A 15,240-nucleotide genomic window follows, 5' to 3' on the forward strand; every position below is an offset into this window, starting at 1 on the left:
CAGAATAAAAGGTCTTAGTTTACCATGCATTGTCTGAAGGATATGAAGTCTGAAATTCTAATGTCTGCCACTGCCATTATTTAGTGAATACAGTCCTCACTGATTTGCCGCAAAAATCAAATAAACCACAAATTTCACGAGGAACAGACCAAAAATATGAGGCAAAAATCTGGAAATTCTTCAAAAGTTTGACAGCTGATAGTTATGCATGGTAGGCGCTCGCATGCACACGCGTATGCAGTTTACCAAAGTTTGGTGTAATTATGCACCTACGTGCTACTTACCTTGATTTTGCAAGTGCACTGGACACTTCCATTTAAAGGGCTAATTGGCAGGCTAAAATAGTAAACGTGAGTGTATACACGGTCTGGATGCTAATAGGACATAAGTCATGGTAGAGAGTTATTGGTACCTATATATCCACTGGGGAATTGCTAATGCTGTCGGACAGGTATATGTTAATGGTCATTTCTTTTTGAACTCTTCTCACTTCACTATGAAGTTAGTGGTATACATAGGTCGAGTGCTATTCCAACATGGTTTATAAAAAAAGGATAAACTTGATGCAATAGTAATGTCATTATCTTCAAAATCGGTAATCGCAGCATTATGAAACTTGGGAAATAGCATAAATTACAACTACAAAATAATCGGTTAGATCTTAAAACACAGTCATTAAAGATGCATGGAGAGCCAGACAGAGCAATCTGAACGTTTAACAGTCTATGCCTAACAAAGTCAGAAAAATATATTCTACAGTGGGTCGAACTCTAATGCTTAAGTTACAACCCGGTTCAAAAATTATCTCTGTGGTAGAACATCCCTGGTAGTGGGAGCCAATAGGCACTCTAATGTTGCAGATATTCCCTCCGAGTTCCTTGTGAGTACATCTTGGGGCATCTTTAATAATTCTGTCTCTTTCTTTGTCAAGGACTTGTCTTGTGAGCAACCACAGCTAAACTGCATACTATATGCAGAGTATATAGTCTTCCCAAAAACAGGAGAATGACACCAATCATATTGCTACTGAGCTACAAAACTGACTTCTCACTCTTATGGAACGGATTATACACCAACAAATTAATACTTAGTTAAAAAAACATTATGCTATTGGTACACCGCAGTGTCTTAGAAATACAAGTTTTATTATCACAGATCTCTCAGGCACTCCTATTCAAAGAATGACCTTCATCTCACTTTAACACCTCATACTGAAATCATCACCAGTAAAATATTACCACTACTCAAAGTCTCCAATAAAATACCAAAACATAACTGCAGAAATGAGAAGAGAGATTGCTGTTAGCGAACTTATACCCAGAATGGAATATGCCCTCTAATCGTTGCCCTTTCCTCGTCCCACTGTGCATCCCTAATACAGACTACCGACAATAAAATTCAAATAGTTTAATACATCGCCTGTCATAGAGAATACCATCCTATCAACATTGCCAAATGCCCCTGGCTTCCATTTTGAGCTTTTGCTTAATTCATTTATAAACGCTACTCATTGACAGCAATTTCCTCTTCTAGAAACAATACTTTTTACTAAACAGAAGACATGCCCCTAAAGGAACTCTGATCAGAGTCAACTAGTTAGGCTTCCCTTTAAAGCACATGATGTACTTCATCTAAAACTGTGCCCTCTCTCTGGAACAATTTCCCAGAACAAAACGAGTACAGAAAATCTCATTGATCTTAAAATGAGACTAACAACAGTGCGCCTTAAAGACAGAAGCAAAGCTCATTATTGACGGAACCAGAGTAATAACCAAATCTGTAACAGCCATATAACTCCTGCTATCCTGCAACAGTGCTGATCAAACATTGTCAGCGTGACCAACTGCTTCACATTTTCTCATACTGTTATTGTTACGAAATTTCTCATACTGTTAACATTTGGAATCTACTCTGCTACATTTTAGATAAGGCTTTATGTCTTTTATACAGAAAACAACGCTTTTTTTTCTGTAGAGTAATACATTTAACTAATTGCTACAGGTTTGTATGAATATTTCCTACAGCTACATCATTCCTGGATGTCTGGATGTTTATCTCTGCATTGTTGATTGCGTATTTTGCATTCATGGTTTACTGTACTTTGTTGGTGTCTTATTGTATTTGCCTTTTGCACAGGTCTTGGCTGAAAATGGTTCTTAAACCAGTTTATTAACCCGGCTAACAGACCGAAATAAAGTAAAATGTCTAATCACTCCAATGGTATTATTTCCCCACTACATTCCTTCTTGACTTGGACATGCCTTAGCTGAATACAGTGATGTATTTTGTAGCCCTCAAACAAGCCACCCGACTTAACATGACAAGGAAGACGGAATCCTGAACAGAACCATCATAGGGTTGTAAAGCTTGAACTCCAAACTCTCAGCTCTCCTTCTCCAAATTGTGGAACGGTATCTGTCTTAATGTTGAACAAACAGGCAAACTGTGAAACGCTTACTAACAGCTTCAACTAGGATACTAATGAATGTGTGACACACCTTTTTAGTGGCTTCCATGTGGAACAGAGTGGAGTATGGAATTTTTTAATCCACAAATGAGGAAGGATCCTCCTCATAATGAGGCACTTGCTAGGAGGTATGCCTGAACTATTTGGAAAAGCTTCAGGAATGTCCTCATATTGTAGTTCTTATACATTAGTTACCTCTGTATGAGCTATATACCCAGAACACATCCATGGGGAAGCTACTACCAGATTTCGAAAGCAGAAAGAGACAAGACAATTCTAGTCGTGAGTTCATGTATTGGGTTCAAATTAAGTACGCCCCCTTCCCCGCACACATTGAACATCCCCACACACGCACACTCCACTAAAACCAGCGTCGCCACCACTATCACAACCATACCTCTCAACCTTTTAGTGCAAAAACCTGATCAAAGCCTGACAAAATTGGGAGACAAAGGCCCAAAAATAGGGACAAATTTTCAGTATTGCTCATGTAAGCTTATAAAGTTGCTAGAATAACAGGGTTTGCGTTAACATACATTTTCTGAAGGATATGAAGTCTGAAATAACTCTTGTCTTGTGAAATGCGTGAAGTATTTCCTAGTTCTCTCCTAAACACCCCCTTCCCAAAAAGATGCTATAACAACAGCTAAAAAAATAACTTCAGATTATGGTTTCTATAGTTTGCTGATACATTTAAAAATGGAACTGGTGAAGAATGTGGACGGTCCTGCAAAGTCTCAAGTTTCAGTAAGGAAAAATATCCTCTCTGGGCATATGAAAAGAAAGCACTCCTTGCAGTGACTCCAATGTTGAACAATCCTGACAGTTCATTTCCAAACTATGCATGCACGCATATCACAAAACATGGCGAGTTACCTATGCGATGGACGTTTGGCAGAAGAAGAGCCCTTTTATGCGTGTGGGAAGACATATTTCTCCATCAGTCAACGATTTGGTTGCAGACTGGCTACCCCGGGGCTCGATGTTTGCGGAGCTAAACTGCACAGACTTAAGAATATACCTTTCTTGGACGATTAAGTTTACTCCGTCCTGTTGTTTGTATTTTCCCACAAATAATCCAGCAATTGTTTTGTGTAGACCAGCCGAAGCAAAAATGTTGCGTAAACTAGCTGGAGTCTGATTCACCATCTTCGAAAAATCGGTGCCCGAGTTGGCTAATCGGTCACTTATGAGCAGCCGGAGGTAGTGGTTGCTGATTTTGTTTGCGATGGTTGGCCAAAAAATGCTGAAGTGAATCTAATTGCATTCTTTACTGAGTCCAATACTTATAGCATTTTTTTCTCATATGTTCTACTCAATCTTTTATTACGGAAATCTGAAAGTCAGCGCTGGAAATATTATTTCTTGTAAAGTATTTATTTCCCACTGTTGTCGCCCTCGCCAGTCACTTGTTTTGATGCGTTCCATTTTGGGTATGGTGCTTGTACCTTAAAGAATAAGGTGTAGTCGAGTCATTTTTTGTTTTCTGTATGTAGGGCTATTTTTAGAGTTATTAACACCATGTGCCCAGATATGTCACTAGTGAAATAAGGTTCAAAGCCTCGGGATGCAGCGGTGATTTGGAAAATTTTCAAACTGCAGACCCCTCCACCCATAGTTTTCCAAAGCTTAATGATCAAAATATCTCTGCTTGAGTATGTCTGCAAATTAATAAAAAAAAAACTATTGCCAGTGGAGTCAAAGATCTTTCAAACGACACCCCTATCTTTTTCTTATCACAGTTTATGTAAAATTTGAGACTCAAACTGCTATGGCAAAGGCTGGAAAATAAGCCTCCAGTTTCTATGTCCGTATTAATGGTAATCGTAAGTAAATAACAGTCAGTGTGGTATTTTCTTTGCATGCATGCATCTGCATGTTATTTGTAATTAGATGGAATCCGATAAGGTAACTCCTAGAATGGCTAAAGCTCCTTATTTAAAAGACTTAAGCAAATCAGAGACTTATCAGATTAAAAGCCACTACATCTGTAAGTAGACAGTCTCCGCTGAACACTGTAGGATTTGAAGGGCAGTCTTCATCAAATCTTTAGGGTAAAGTGCACCTTTTAACGACTAGATAATTAGTGAGCAGTCTGTACCTTAATTCAGCAATTGTAAAGCTTTAGAAGGAAAAAAGGGATGGAATATAGGTAGGAAGCGGTTTTTATGTCATTCTTACAGGTTTAGAGATTGCCGTGAGCGTGTTCCATTAAATGCCACTTTATTATTATTTTAGTATTGCTATTATATATAAAAAAAGTAATCATTGTACTGAAAATTTTCATGTTAGCAAACTTCTGAAATACTGAATGCATAAAATCCCAAAGACTGATAGGAGGGAGAGTCTTTGGAGCATATACAAATAGAATATAGTCAAACCTCATGTTTAAGTGTTACCTGTCATTTTATTTTGATTTTACTATTCCTGTTATGCATGCTAAAACATTGTAATATGCAGTCAAAGATCTCGTGTTAGCAAGCTACAGAAATACTCTGTGAATAAAGCATCCACAGACAGATAGGAGAGACTATCCACTACATAAGTATAACAGAATCACAGGTTGTTTTTATCGGACTCGAACATAACTTGGTTCAACATTTGTCTTATTCATTGTTGACCTTATCAGCACGCAGATGCAACACAAACTGACTTTTCTGTAGTTAGGTTCATGGGAGATTACTAGGTTATGAACCTATGAACATAACAACAAAAAAGGCAGTTTGTGTTAGCTACCGTCACGTGCATGTCGTGTTTATCCTTTAATAATACTAGATTAGTTTATGCGGCTATTAATGGTATATATCAGGAGTGGTGAGCCAGATAAATGGTTGTACATTCCGTTCAAAACACTAACACACAAACCATAAAATAACCTCAGGTATCCGCACGCTTTTCCCAGTGTTGTACATATGCCATCGTATTTGCTGTTTTTGAATAAAATAAAAGTAAAAGCGTTATATAGGTTCATAGTTAAATACTAGGCTAACCACTATTACAGGCCATTTTAAGCCTAGCTAGTTTATCTTCAATGTTTTTTTGGCAGTGTGAGCTGATTTTTGCTCATTCTACACTCTGGTTAAATAGGAGCATGATGTACTACTCAGAAAGGCTTATTTCATCTACACGTGAGGTTCTCAGATACCAGAAAGTGCGACCTCAGCAAGCTGCAGGTGCAGTGTGTGTGTGCGCGCGTATGTATATATATATATATATATATATATATATATATATATATATATATATATATATATATATATATATATATATATATATACCCTTTATATATGCCATTCTGTGTCTCCTAATTTGGTACAGATGTTGACAGTTGCAAATAGATCGATTTTGCATAAATATATTCACCTGAAAGTGTGCAGTTCAAAAAGTGATAGGTATTAATCCTACATGTGTGGTTTGGTATATGCATGATCAGTACAGAATGTTACTTTCTTAACATTATTCGTTGGCTTTGTACGTGCCAGTACATGCCAAATCAATCACATGGCAGCCACAAAGTGCTAGATTTCATAGCAGAGTGCACGTATACATTATTGGTTGATGCATTGCCTGTTTTGCTAATGGTTCTGCTGTGGTTTTAAAAGTTGGTGTTAATCCGTATAATAAATTACAAGTGACAACTGCATTCATCGCAAAATAGCAATTAATTCATATGTTAACAGAGCAAATGCAACAATTAAGAAGTTACATTATTTCAAAGGTTAAAGCATCAACTTTTGCGATGCCTGTACCGTCAGTCTGTTCCATCATTTATCCCATTTTTGCTCACAGCTCTAGCTCACTGTTTTCTGCAAGACAGCTGCTTCCTCTATGAGTCTGTGCAAGATATGCCTGAACTGCACACTTGCCAAAGTTATTTTTGTTCTGCAGTTTCCAGAGTTCAGACAGTCACCTTCACACACGATACTGTCTTAAAAAATGCAACCGCAATCAAAAATATTGCAGTGAAATAGTTTTAATTTATTGGAACCAAACCAACCCCCCCCCCCCCACCACCACCACCACACACACCTCCACCACCACCAAGAGATGCCAGTTATTCTGCTTTAAGATATTGTACTGATCCTCTAAAATATGCCAGGTCAGTCATTAGAGTCAGCTTTTTTTTTTTCCTGAACGTATTCTTATTCTATCATCTATGTCAATATCCATATTAAAATGTGTCACTAATCAGGTTTCTTTGCAGCTGATTATTTTCAAATGTTCCCAAGATCCTTGAATGAAGAGTCAAGAGCCATGGAAGTTCTTATAATGCTGCAGAGGAATAACGCAGTCTGCAGAAATTTAGATAAATGCTTCACCTCACAGACTCCCGTTGAAGAGAGCCCTTAAGGAGCCTCCCCTGGCGGTTCTTTACAGGACAATAAGTGCCTGGCTCAAATCTCCATAAGCAATGATTGGTTGGTGGCAACGTCACCACTACGTTCATTGGCTGCCGTAAAGGTAGTGGGCTGGTGATATGACGTCAGGGGATGGCAAGGGAGACTTGGGCTTTAAGCTGGAAAGCAAACAGGGAGATGCTGAGCCGGGCAGTACTGGAGGGTGCTCATTATTTCTTGGATCTAACATCATCTACCTGTCACTGTCAGTCGGGCACTACAACCTTTAAAGCAGTGTATCTGTGTGTCAACCAGGACATCGCTCAACCTGCAACTTCATGAGCCTGTTGTTTTACTTCACGTTTAGTTTGATTGTGGCAAGGTTTAATTAAGAGACGCAAAGCCATCAAGAAAAACTTAATAGCCTGGAATATTTTCCAGTGTATCTGATTCTTACATACTTGACATGCATTGCCACATCTATTTTCATTTATTTTCTTGTTAATAATAAAAAAAAATTCCATTTGGTCACTTTGACATTAGAGTTCGACTTGGAAGCCAAAAAGAAAAGAACCCTCTATTTGTTTTTCTGTTATTCCTATTTTCGATGAACTCGATGAAACATCCTCTGCACTTGGAGCATATAACTGGGACTAAACTCGTCTCTGCCGCCCCTTCTTCGGTTCATCACCAAGCGGCTCTTGCCATGGCCTCGGGGGGGCTGCAGCCATTGCATCGGGCTCTTGACTCCAAGCACCAACGACTGGAGGTACACACTATATCAGATTCATCCAGCCCTGAAGCTATAGGTAAGCAGCTCATTTTCTTCCAGCTTAAGTAAAGTGTATGTGCACTGACTTACTACTAGTAAAGGGCAGAACGATTATACATAGTCCAATGGCTACTGACTTGTGTTTAATTCACGAAAATAGGATGGAAACATCGGTGCCTTAAAACATTTTTTAACTTTCGCTGGCGACACTCCCTGTTGTCACTCTTTATCTATTTATTTATGTGTGGTGTGAAGAGAAAATGTGGAGACCCAGAACAAGGACAATTATTTAACATTGCTCTTATAAAATTGTAAAGTTGATAAAATAACAATACTTTGTATTAGTATGCATTTTTCCGAAGGACATGAAGTCTGAAACTCAAATGTCATTATTTAGTTACTTAATCCTGAGTGATTTGCCAGAAAACGTTGAGGCAGAAAGCTAGACATTCTGCCAAATCTGGACAGTTGAGAGGTATGCTGCGTTTGTGAATGTACAGATGACAGTGTAAACAATGTACGTGTTTATTTGTGCATATGCACGTGTGTGCGTATTTGTTTGTGTGTGTGTCCCACGCATATGTGTGACTGTGCTGTAGAGGAAATGCACACACCATCCATAATCTCTCTCTTTAGACCTGGTTAATGATAATTTGTTTAATGTCGTTATTAATAGTGCTTTACTTACAGTTTCCTTTGATACACCATTCACTCCTTGTTTTAAACCCAAAAGATTAATGTAGATTAAACAGACGAATTTCTAGTCAGCCACATGTCTAGGCACTACGTGTTGCATTATAAAGTGTTGCATTATAAATGTTTATCGTTCTCTTGTTGTTCTTCTATTTGTTATTTTTGCCTGCTGCATATGTAACACTGAGGCAGCCACGCCCTTTTCTGCCATTTTGGCTCAGGTTGTCACTGAAATGGTCTGAAAGGATTATGGTTAATCCAGATAAGGAAATAAATAAGTAAATAGTTGATGAATTGGTGGCATTGTGTTGCATTACTGAAGTGCAGTGTGATAAAATATTGACGTTCATTAAAATAATTTTGCAGGGATAATACAACGTCGGCGCTACTCGAGTGGCCGATGAATCGTTAATAGTAGATAAGATATTGTTTTTATTTGAATTTTCAGACAAAGAGAAGAGTCAGACCAGTAAGAACGAAGACTCTGGGCAGGATGACCCCTCAAAGAAGAAACGCCAGCGGCGCCAACGGACCCATTTCACAAGCCAGCAGCTACAAGAACTTGAGGCTACTTTCCAGAGGAATCGCTACCCCGACATGTCCACCCGTGAGGAAATCGCTGTTTGGACCAACCTCACAGAGGCTCGGGTGCGAGTAAGTGCCGATTATCCCTTTATTCACTCACTCAAGCAAGAACCGCCTCTCATAGGTTACTTTTACCTTTCAAATAACTCAAGGGCCAGAGGGGTGCTGCCTAATGTAGCCTGCGGTGGTGAGGTGACTTTGGGCCCCTGAAGGCCTTCTATTAGCTGTTTAGCTACAAGTTAGTGTTTTAAATTTCAGATGTGAATTGTTTAATGACTTCTGTGGGGACTAGACTTTCAGTTACATAAAATTAACATTGTTCAGTTTAAGGGCCTACGGGAATGTAGGGCACATATTAACTTTTTTCCAAATCGCTTGTAGCACCTGGTTACATATAGTTCCTACCATTGTAGTTGTTTCACGGCTGCAGTTTATTGACGAAGAATTAAGATTGGAGCAATGATTGTTTTTATAGTATTAGGCAGCGGCAGCGTTGTTTAACATTATGGGGCAAAATACACCTACTGTTTCTTCTCAAATTTCGGAAACGGCTTAGGATCTTCAAAAACAGAGTAATGACACTAAAACGCGCCTTTGTATTTATTTTATATATTTATTAAGTTTGTTATGCGAGGTAGTGGACTGAGATAAATGGACCCATTCCAATCCCTACTCAAAACACACATATAATAGGGCAGATAGAGATACAGAGTGAAAATAACGTTGCATGTGCATGCTCAAGTAGACAGTAGGTATAATGCATGCAACATGTACTTTCGCCTATGTCGTTTACAAGACCTTTGTGTGAGATTAATAAATATATGCGCAGTCAAATAAATATCACATACTTTATTAACCTAATATATGCACAGATGCAGTCAGCACTGACTGCGTGTTTTTGTGCCTTTCAAGTGGGTTATGGCTCCATTGAGACTAGTAACTACCAAATGGCTATTTATAAACATAGGCACAGTACCAGTCTGGCATAAATCAGTTCCAGAATAAGCAAGTGCGCCGAACAAGAAAACCATAGTTTAGATGAAAATACCAATAGTGTGCTTCAAATGCTTCATTTCGGAAAATGCGTTCTCCTTCGTACTACATTTCTGTCAATTTTAATTTCAAGCTAACCGGATATTTCATGCTTAGAACAATAATAACTCTCTAGAAGTGATATATATACACACACACCTAAGCAGCAAAACAGTGCAAATAATTAAATCACCGGAAGCGTGCACCTTACCACTACGCCAGATTTCAAGCTGCATTAAGAAGTTGACAGAATAAGAGAATTTATTTATTTATTTTACATTTGTTAACCGGGGGTGTCTGACTGAGCCGAAAAGGCCCTTTTTCAGCAGAGGCCCGGGGAAAAAAGCTCCCCAAAGAAAAATTACAGACACATTTAGTTATTTAGACATGATCAGTATACACACAAATTACAAGAGACATGTTTTTACAGTGGTATGCGGCACATAAACAGTTACAGTGGAGAGAACAAACAAAAATATATTAATTTTAAAAATAAAGGTAATTAATAGATTTGTGGTGTACAGCTGAAATTTGTAACATAGGTAGAATACATATGTAGTACACAGTTACAGTATATACATTGTAGAATAGCCAGTGTTTGTGAGTAAGATTGAAAACTATTTATCAAGTGCTCTAGATTTAGTATGTATATGTTATCCACTTTCACTAGCCTGGGGAGCAATCATGGCATTGCCAAGTTTGCTTGAGATGTTGCCTGATGAGGTCTTTAAAGGAGGCTTTGGATGATGTGTTTTGAATGCTAGTGGGGACAGAGTTCCATTTTTTAGCCCACTGAACTATATACATTACGTGACGTAAAAGAAGTTTATAATGTTAATTATTGTAATTATTAACTAAAAGTAATCCACCACCTTTCTTCATAAATTTCCAATTTTAGGAGGGATTAGAACAGGCAGCACAATTTTGGTCCAAAACCATGGAGAGTTGAGAGTAGGTATATAACAAATATTTGAGCCATGGTAAACCCGAGTTACTCGAGTACTTACTTGTGTGCCGGTGGCTCTGTTGGACAGTCTAAAGCACTAAAAGCTACCTAATGTAAAAAAAAAAACTAAATGCAAACAAAAGGTCTTTAGGCCTGTGCTTCCAATACACAACTTAGCCCTGCAGGAATCAGACCAAATCCCAGTTCTTATGGCATCAGGATGTGGATTGCGACTATCTCTGCAAAGAGGTCACATTCTCTAGTGTCTGGGAGCGAACTGTAATTAAATGTCCCTTAACACAGTGTATGCAACAGCAAACAATCAAATGCAAACCTTGCATGCTTCTGAAAGATGAGAGGTGCCTACAGGGAGCGTTTACTAGAAAAACTCTGCGCAATCAGGATTATTCTGCTTCTTTTATATCAAAACGTTGTTTACTTTTTTTTTCATAATACGACACATTCATGGAAATACACGAATTAATTCAAAATGCTCATCATAGCTAAATGTGTGACCGCTTCGATATTTTTTAATGGCGGATAATTTCACAGATTATATTGTGTTTCTTCGGGTTGGAAGATTATATGAATTAATTTTCCCCATGATATATAGTTACATCAATGATTGTTATAATGCCCGAAGTATAATTGCTAGTTAAACTGTATTTTATATGCACCTTTTATAACTAGTTTATAACATAGTTCTCTGTGATACTGTTGTAATAAATATATATTTTGTGATAAGGCTGAAACATAATTATTATATTCCCTTAGCTTTGTGTGTGTGTGTGTGTTTTAGAACTGTAGATCAAATCAGCGGTTGTAGTGAGAACGTTAAGTTAGGTACCTGCAACTGCCTTTCTAGGAATTGTTTCATCTTGAAACTTCAGGATTCCACCTTCATGTTCAGGTATGGTAATGCAGTATAAAAACAGTGGCAGGATTGGTGTTTTATTGGTTTGTATGTAATTTTGAAAGCGTTGTCTGTAATGAGCAGTGAGACATCACAGTATTGTACATTGTTTGTGCCTATGGGGATTCATGGTGCTGTTTGGAAAAAAAATGCCAATACTCAGCTAAGCAATGTAGTACTAATAAAGTGTAGCGGCCTTAAGACTATTTACAGCAGTCTGGCTTGAATCTCAGTATTGCTGTTCTGTTATTGGAGAACCCTAGCAGCTGCTTCACACCAATTGTTTGCGTGGCCTACCCATGGATGGATTAGAAATATATTGCTGATGTACACATGATAATAAACTCATTAATTAATTAATTCTAACTAGTGCTAAATGTTTCTCTCTATTTAGGTTTGGTTCAAGAACCGTCGTGCCAAGTGGAGGAAACGAGAGAGGAACCAACAAGCTGAGCTGTGCAAGAATGGCTTTGGTCCCCAGTTCAATGGTCTCATGCAGCCTTATGATGACATGTACCCTAGCTACTCCTATAACAACTGGGCAGCTAAAGGTCTAACCTCAGCCTCACTCTCCACAAAAAGCTTTCCTTTCTTCAACTCAATGAACGTCAACCCTCTCTCCTCCCAGACAATGTTCTCACCACCCAACTCTATTTCCTCAATGAGCATGTCCTCTAGCATGGTACCATCTGCGGTGACTGGAGTGCCAGGTTCCAGCCTCAACAGCCTCAATAACTTGAACAACCTGAGCAGCCCGTCGCTGAATTCTGCTGTACCCACGTCTGCCTGCCCATATGGCCCGCCTACTCCTCCCTATGTATACAGGGACACTTGCAACTCTAGTCTGGCTAGCCTGAGACTCAAAGCCAAACAGCACTCCAGCTTTGGATACGCCACTGTGCAGAATCCAGCCTCCAATTTGAGCGCTTGTCAGTACGCAGTAGATAGGCCAGTCTGAGCTATAACATACAACAAAAACACACAACGAATGGGTAAAACTAAAAGACTCAAGTAACACGAGGAAACTGGCACTAAAGACATACACCACTAAAAAAGAAAAAAATATATAGAATACGGCTCTTTGTTGGGGAAATGGGCCACGTGGTTTTTAGCACTGTTCTTGCAAAGTTTCCAGTAATTCAATGACTTGACGTATTTGGAAAGATTCGTCTGGATGTGGCGTTTAATGTTGCTTTTAAGCTTATTATTTTTTAAGTTTAGCATTGTTGACATTTAAAAAAAGATTGAAAGGATGTATATATATGGAAATGTCAAATTAATTTTATAAAACAGTTGCTAGAACTATCACAGCATCGTTTTAAAGATTAAGCTTTAAAATAAAGCATGTCACAACTGAAGCGGTAAGGCTTTTTTTCTTAGAACAATGGAATGTACATACTAAATTTGGGACTGATTGCTTCTAACATCATTAAGAAAAAAAGTAGTGTGAATACGGAATTTAGAGTAGCTTTTCTGGTAGATGTCAGGGTGTTCCTGAAACCTGCCATGTGAATTAACCATGTATTTAAACATTTAGAATGGAGGCATTGTTTTACTTTCAGCAAACAAAAGCACCGTGTTTCTGTCACGGGAGTAAACTTGTATTTCAAATTGTTGTGTCTCGATTCCTGTATTATACAAGCTCTGAAACCATTATTTTGTAGAAATAACAGCTGTTTCAGATGCAATGAAAAGTTTCAGTATGCGTGCTAGGTGTCAAAGGTGGAGGTAATAATTCTGTTATAATAAATGAGCATCCATGATGGGAGTACAACATACAACAATGTAGACTGCACTTTTGTGTGAACGTGGCTGTTAACTGCAAATACGTTCTGTGTTTAGCTACTGGCTGTAGACTTCTGAACTCTCAAAATATAACTTCTGTGTATATAACCTATAGACAGGCAGAAAAAGGCGCGCGCGCACACACACACACACACACACACACACTTACATGACTTCAAGCAAAACACAGCTTCATAAGAAAGGGCACATCGCAGTACCTTATTCACTGTTTAAATGAAATGTATTTTCACTAAGGTGGGCATAATTACAGGTTTTACGAACCATGAAATTTATTTGTACTCAATGACTGACGGAATCACTGTTTATACTTACAAGAAAATGTGGCTGAAATTGTTGATTCTTATAACCATCTACTTTTACAGCATGTTACAAATGTTAAGCCCAATTAGTAGCACAGAACGGTGCAGCACGATGCTTATATGAACTAGCATACCGATCAAAATAATTTTGACTTAAGGAACTGCACAACTGTAGTTATTTATAATAATAATTACCATCACTACTACACGTTTGCGTTATAATGGGTGAAGGAGTTACTGTTTTCTCTTTTGTATTTCTATACTTAGTGTGTTACTGTGAAGGGCAAGTACACATCATAGTATTAAAGGTTAGCTTTGCGAAGAGGCAAGAATGCTGGCAGAAATAGAAAAGGATATCACTCTTAAAATTTGGTACTTGGTGTGGGTGAATATTACTAAAATAGTACTTCATTTACTTTGATGAACAAATTATAGGTTAATAATATTAACGCAAACTTTAAGTAATATGAGGGTCTGAAAGCAGTTACCAGCTTTTTCAGATACCATAACAGTATGGAGCAGTTGAATTTTCATATTATTTGGGCGTATTTTAGCGTAAAATGTTTGCAACAGTAAATAACTACTAGCATATTAATTAATAATAAATTAAGATGAAGAAAGAAAATGAAAAAGGAATGGACTTTTATGGGAACCAGGTGTCTTCATTTGCTAGGCACGGCTAGTAAAGTATGTTAGCTGGAAAGCCAACATTTAGTGTTGCTTTGTTTGTGTTGTGACTTTTCCCTATTTCTAACATTGAACTGTGATGTATTTTCCTATGTGAATGCTTTATAAATACTTCATTTATGTGAAGACATTTAAACAGTCATAAGATGTTTTTTTTACTCACATTTGCTTACTATTAGCTTGCCGTTACAATGCCGTTTTTGTGCAGACTTGATGCCTTCTAGATGTGTTTGTTTTATGTTGTGTTTCTCCTGGGGACAGAGTCTGTGTGCAGACAATTTTGTGGATTGGAAGTAGTTGGTCAATAGTTCACTAGACGAGTCTAGCAACTCCACTTTCTAAGAAAAGGGAGCAGAGGGAATAGAACAAAACCTGGTATGCCTGAGAAAGTAGACTACAATTGGAGAATAGACCCAAGATACAGGGCATCAAAAAGATGGGCTGAAGGATTTATTTTCATTAGGAGAATAGTGTCAATAGAAATATAAAGGTGCGAGATTTTACAAAAGACACGGCATTTTGCAGAAGTTTTGTTGCGTGGAAATAAATAAATGAATCCTCCGTTAAGTCTGGAGAATTCAGGAAAACTTTTCGTTCACTTTACAAACCCGTAATTATGCGCAAAATCTACTAATAATTGTAAATGCACAAGTTCGGTTATGCATAATTTGCGCCCCTGCATTTTTTTAAGGTGAACTCTGGA

At 38.0% G+C, this 15,240-nt stretch overlaps 1 protein-coding gene across 6 annotated transcripts in view; it reads left to right on the top strand.

Moving 5' to 3' along the window:
• Positions 1-13,356, top strand: part of PITX2 (paired like homeodomain 2) — an 88,063-nt gene extending 74,707 nt beyond the window's left edge. For 5 of the 6 annotated variants that reach the window (XM_044061454.1, XM_044061455.1, XM_044061459.1 and 2 more), the window contains 2 exons: positions 8,718-8,923; positions 12,140-13,356. In XM_044061454.1, the coding sequence (XP_043917389.1) occupies positions 8,718-8,923; positions 12,140-12,703 (770 nt within the window). In that variant the 3' untranslated portion in view covers positions 12,704-13,356. Of the gene's footprint in view, positions 1-6,997; positions 7,614-8,717; positions 8,924-12,139 lie in introns of those variants that run through there. The other variant, XM_044061458.1, reaches the window with a different exon arrangement.
• The last annotated feature ends 1,884 nt before the right edge of the window (positions 13,357-15,240 follow it).

This window comes from Protopterus annectens, chromosome 2.part0, assembly GCF_019279795.1.
Source record: "Protopterus annectens isolate FY-2018-M chromosome 2.part0, PAN1.0, whole genome shotgun sequence".
Lineage (NCBI taxonomy): Eukaryota > Metazoa > Chordata > Ceratodontiformes > Protopteridae > Protopterus > Protopterus annectens.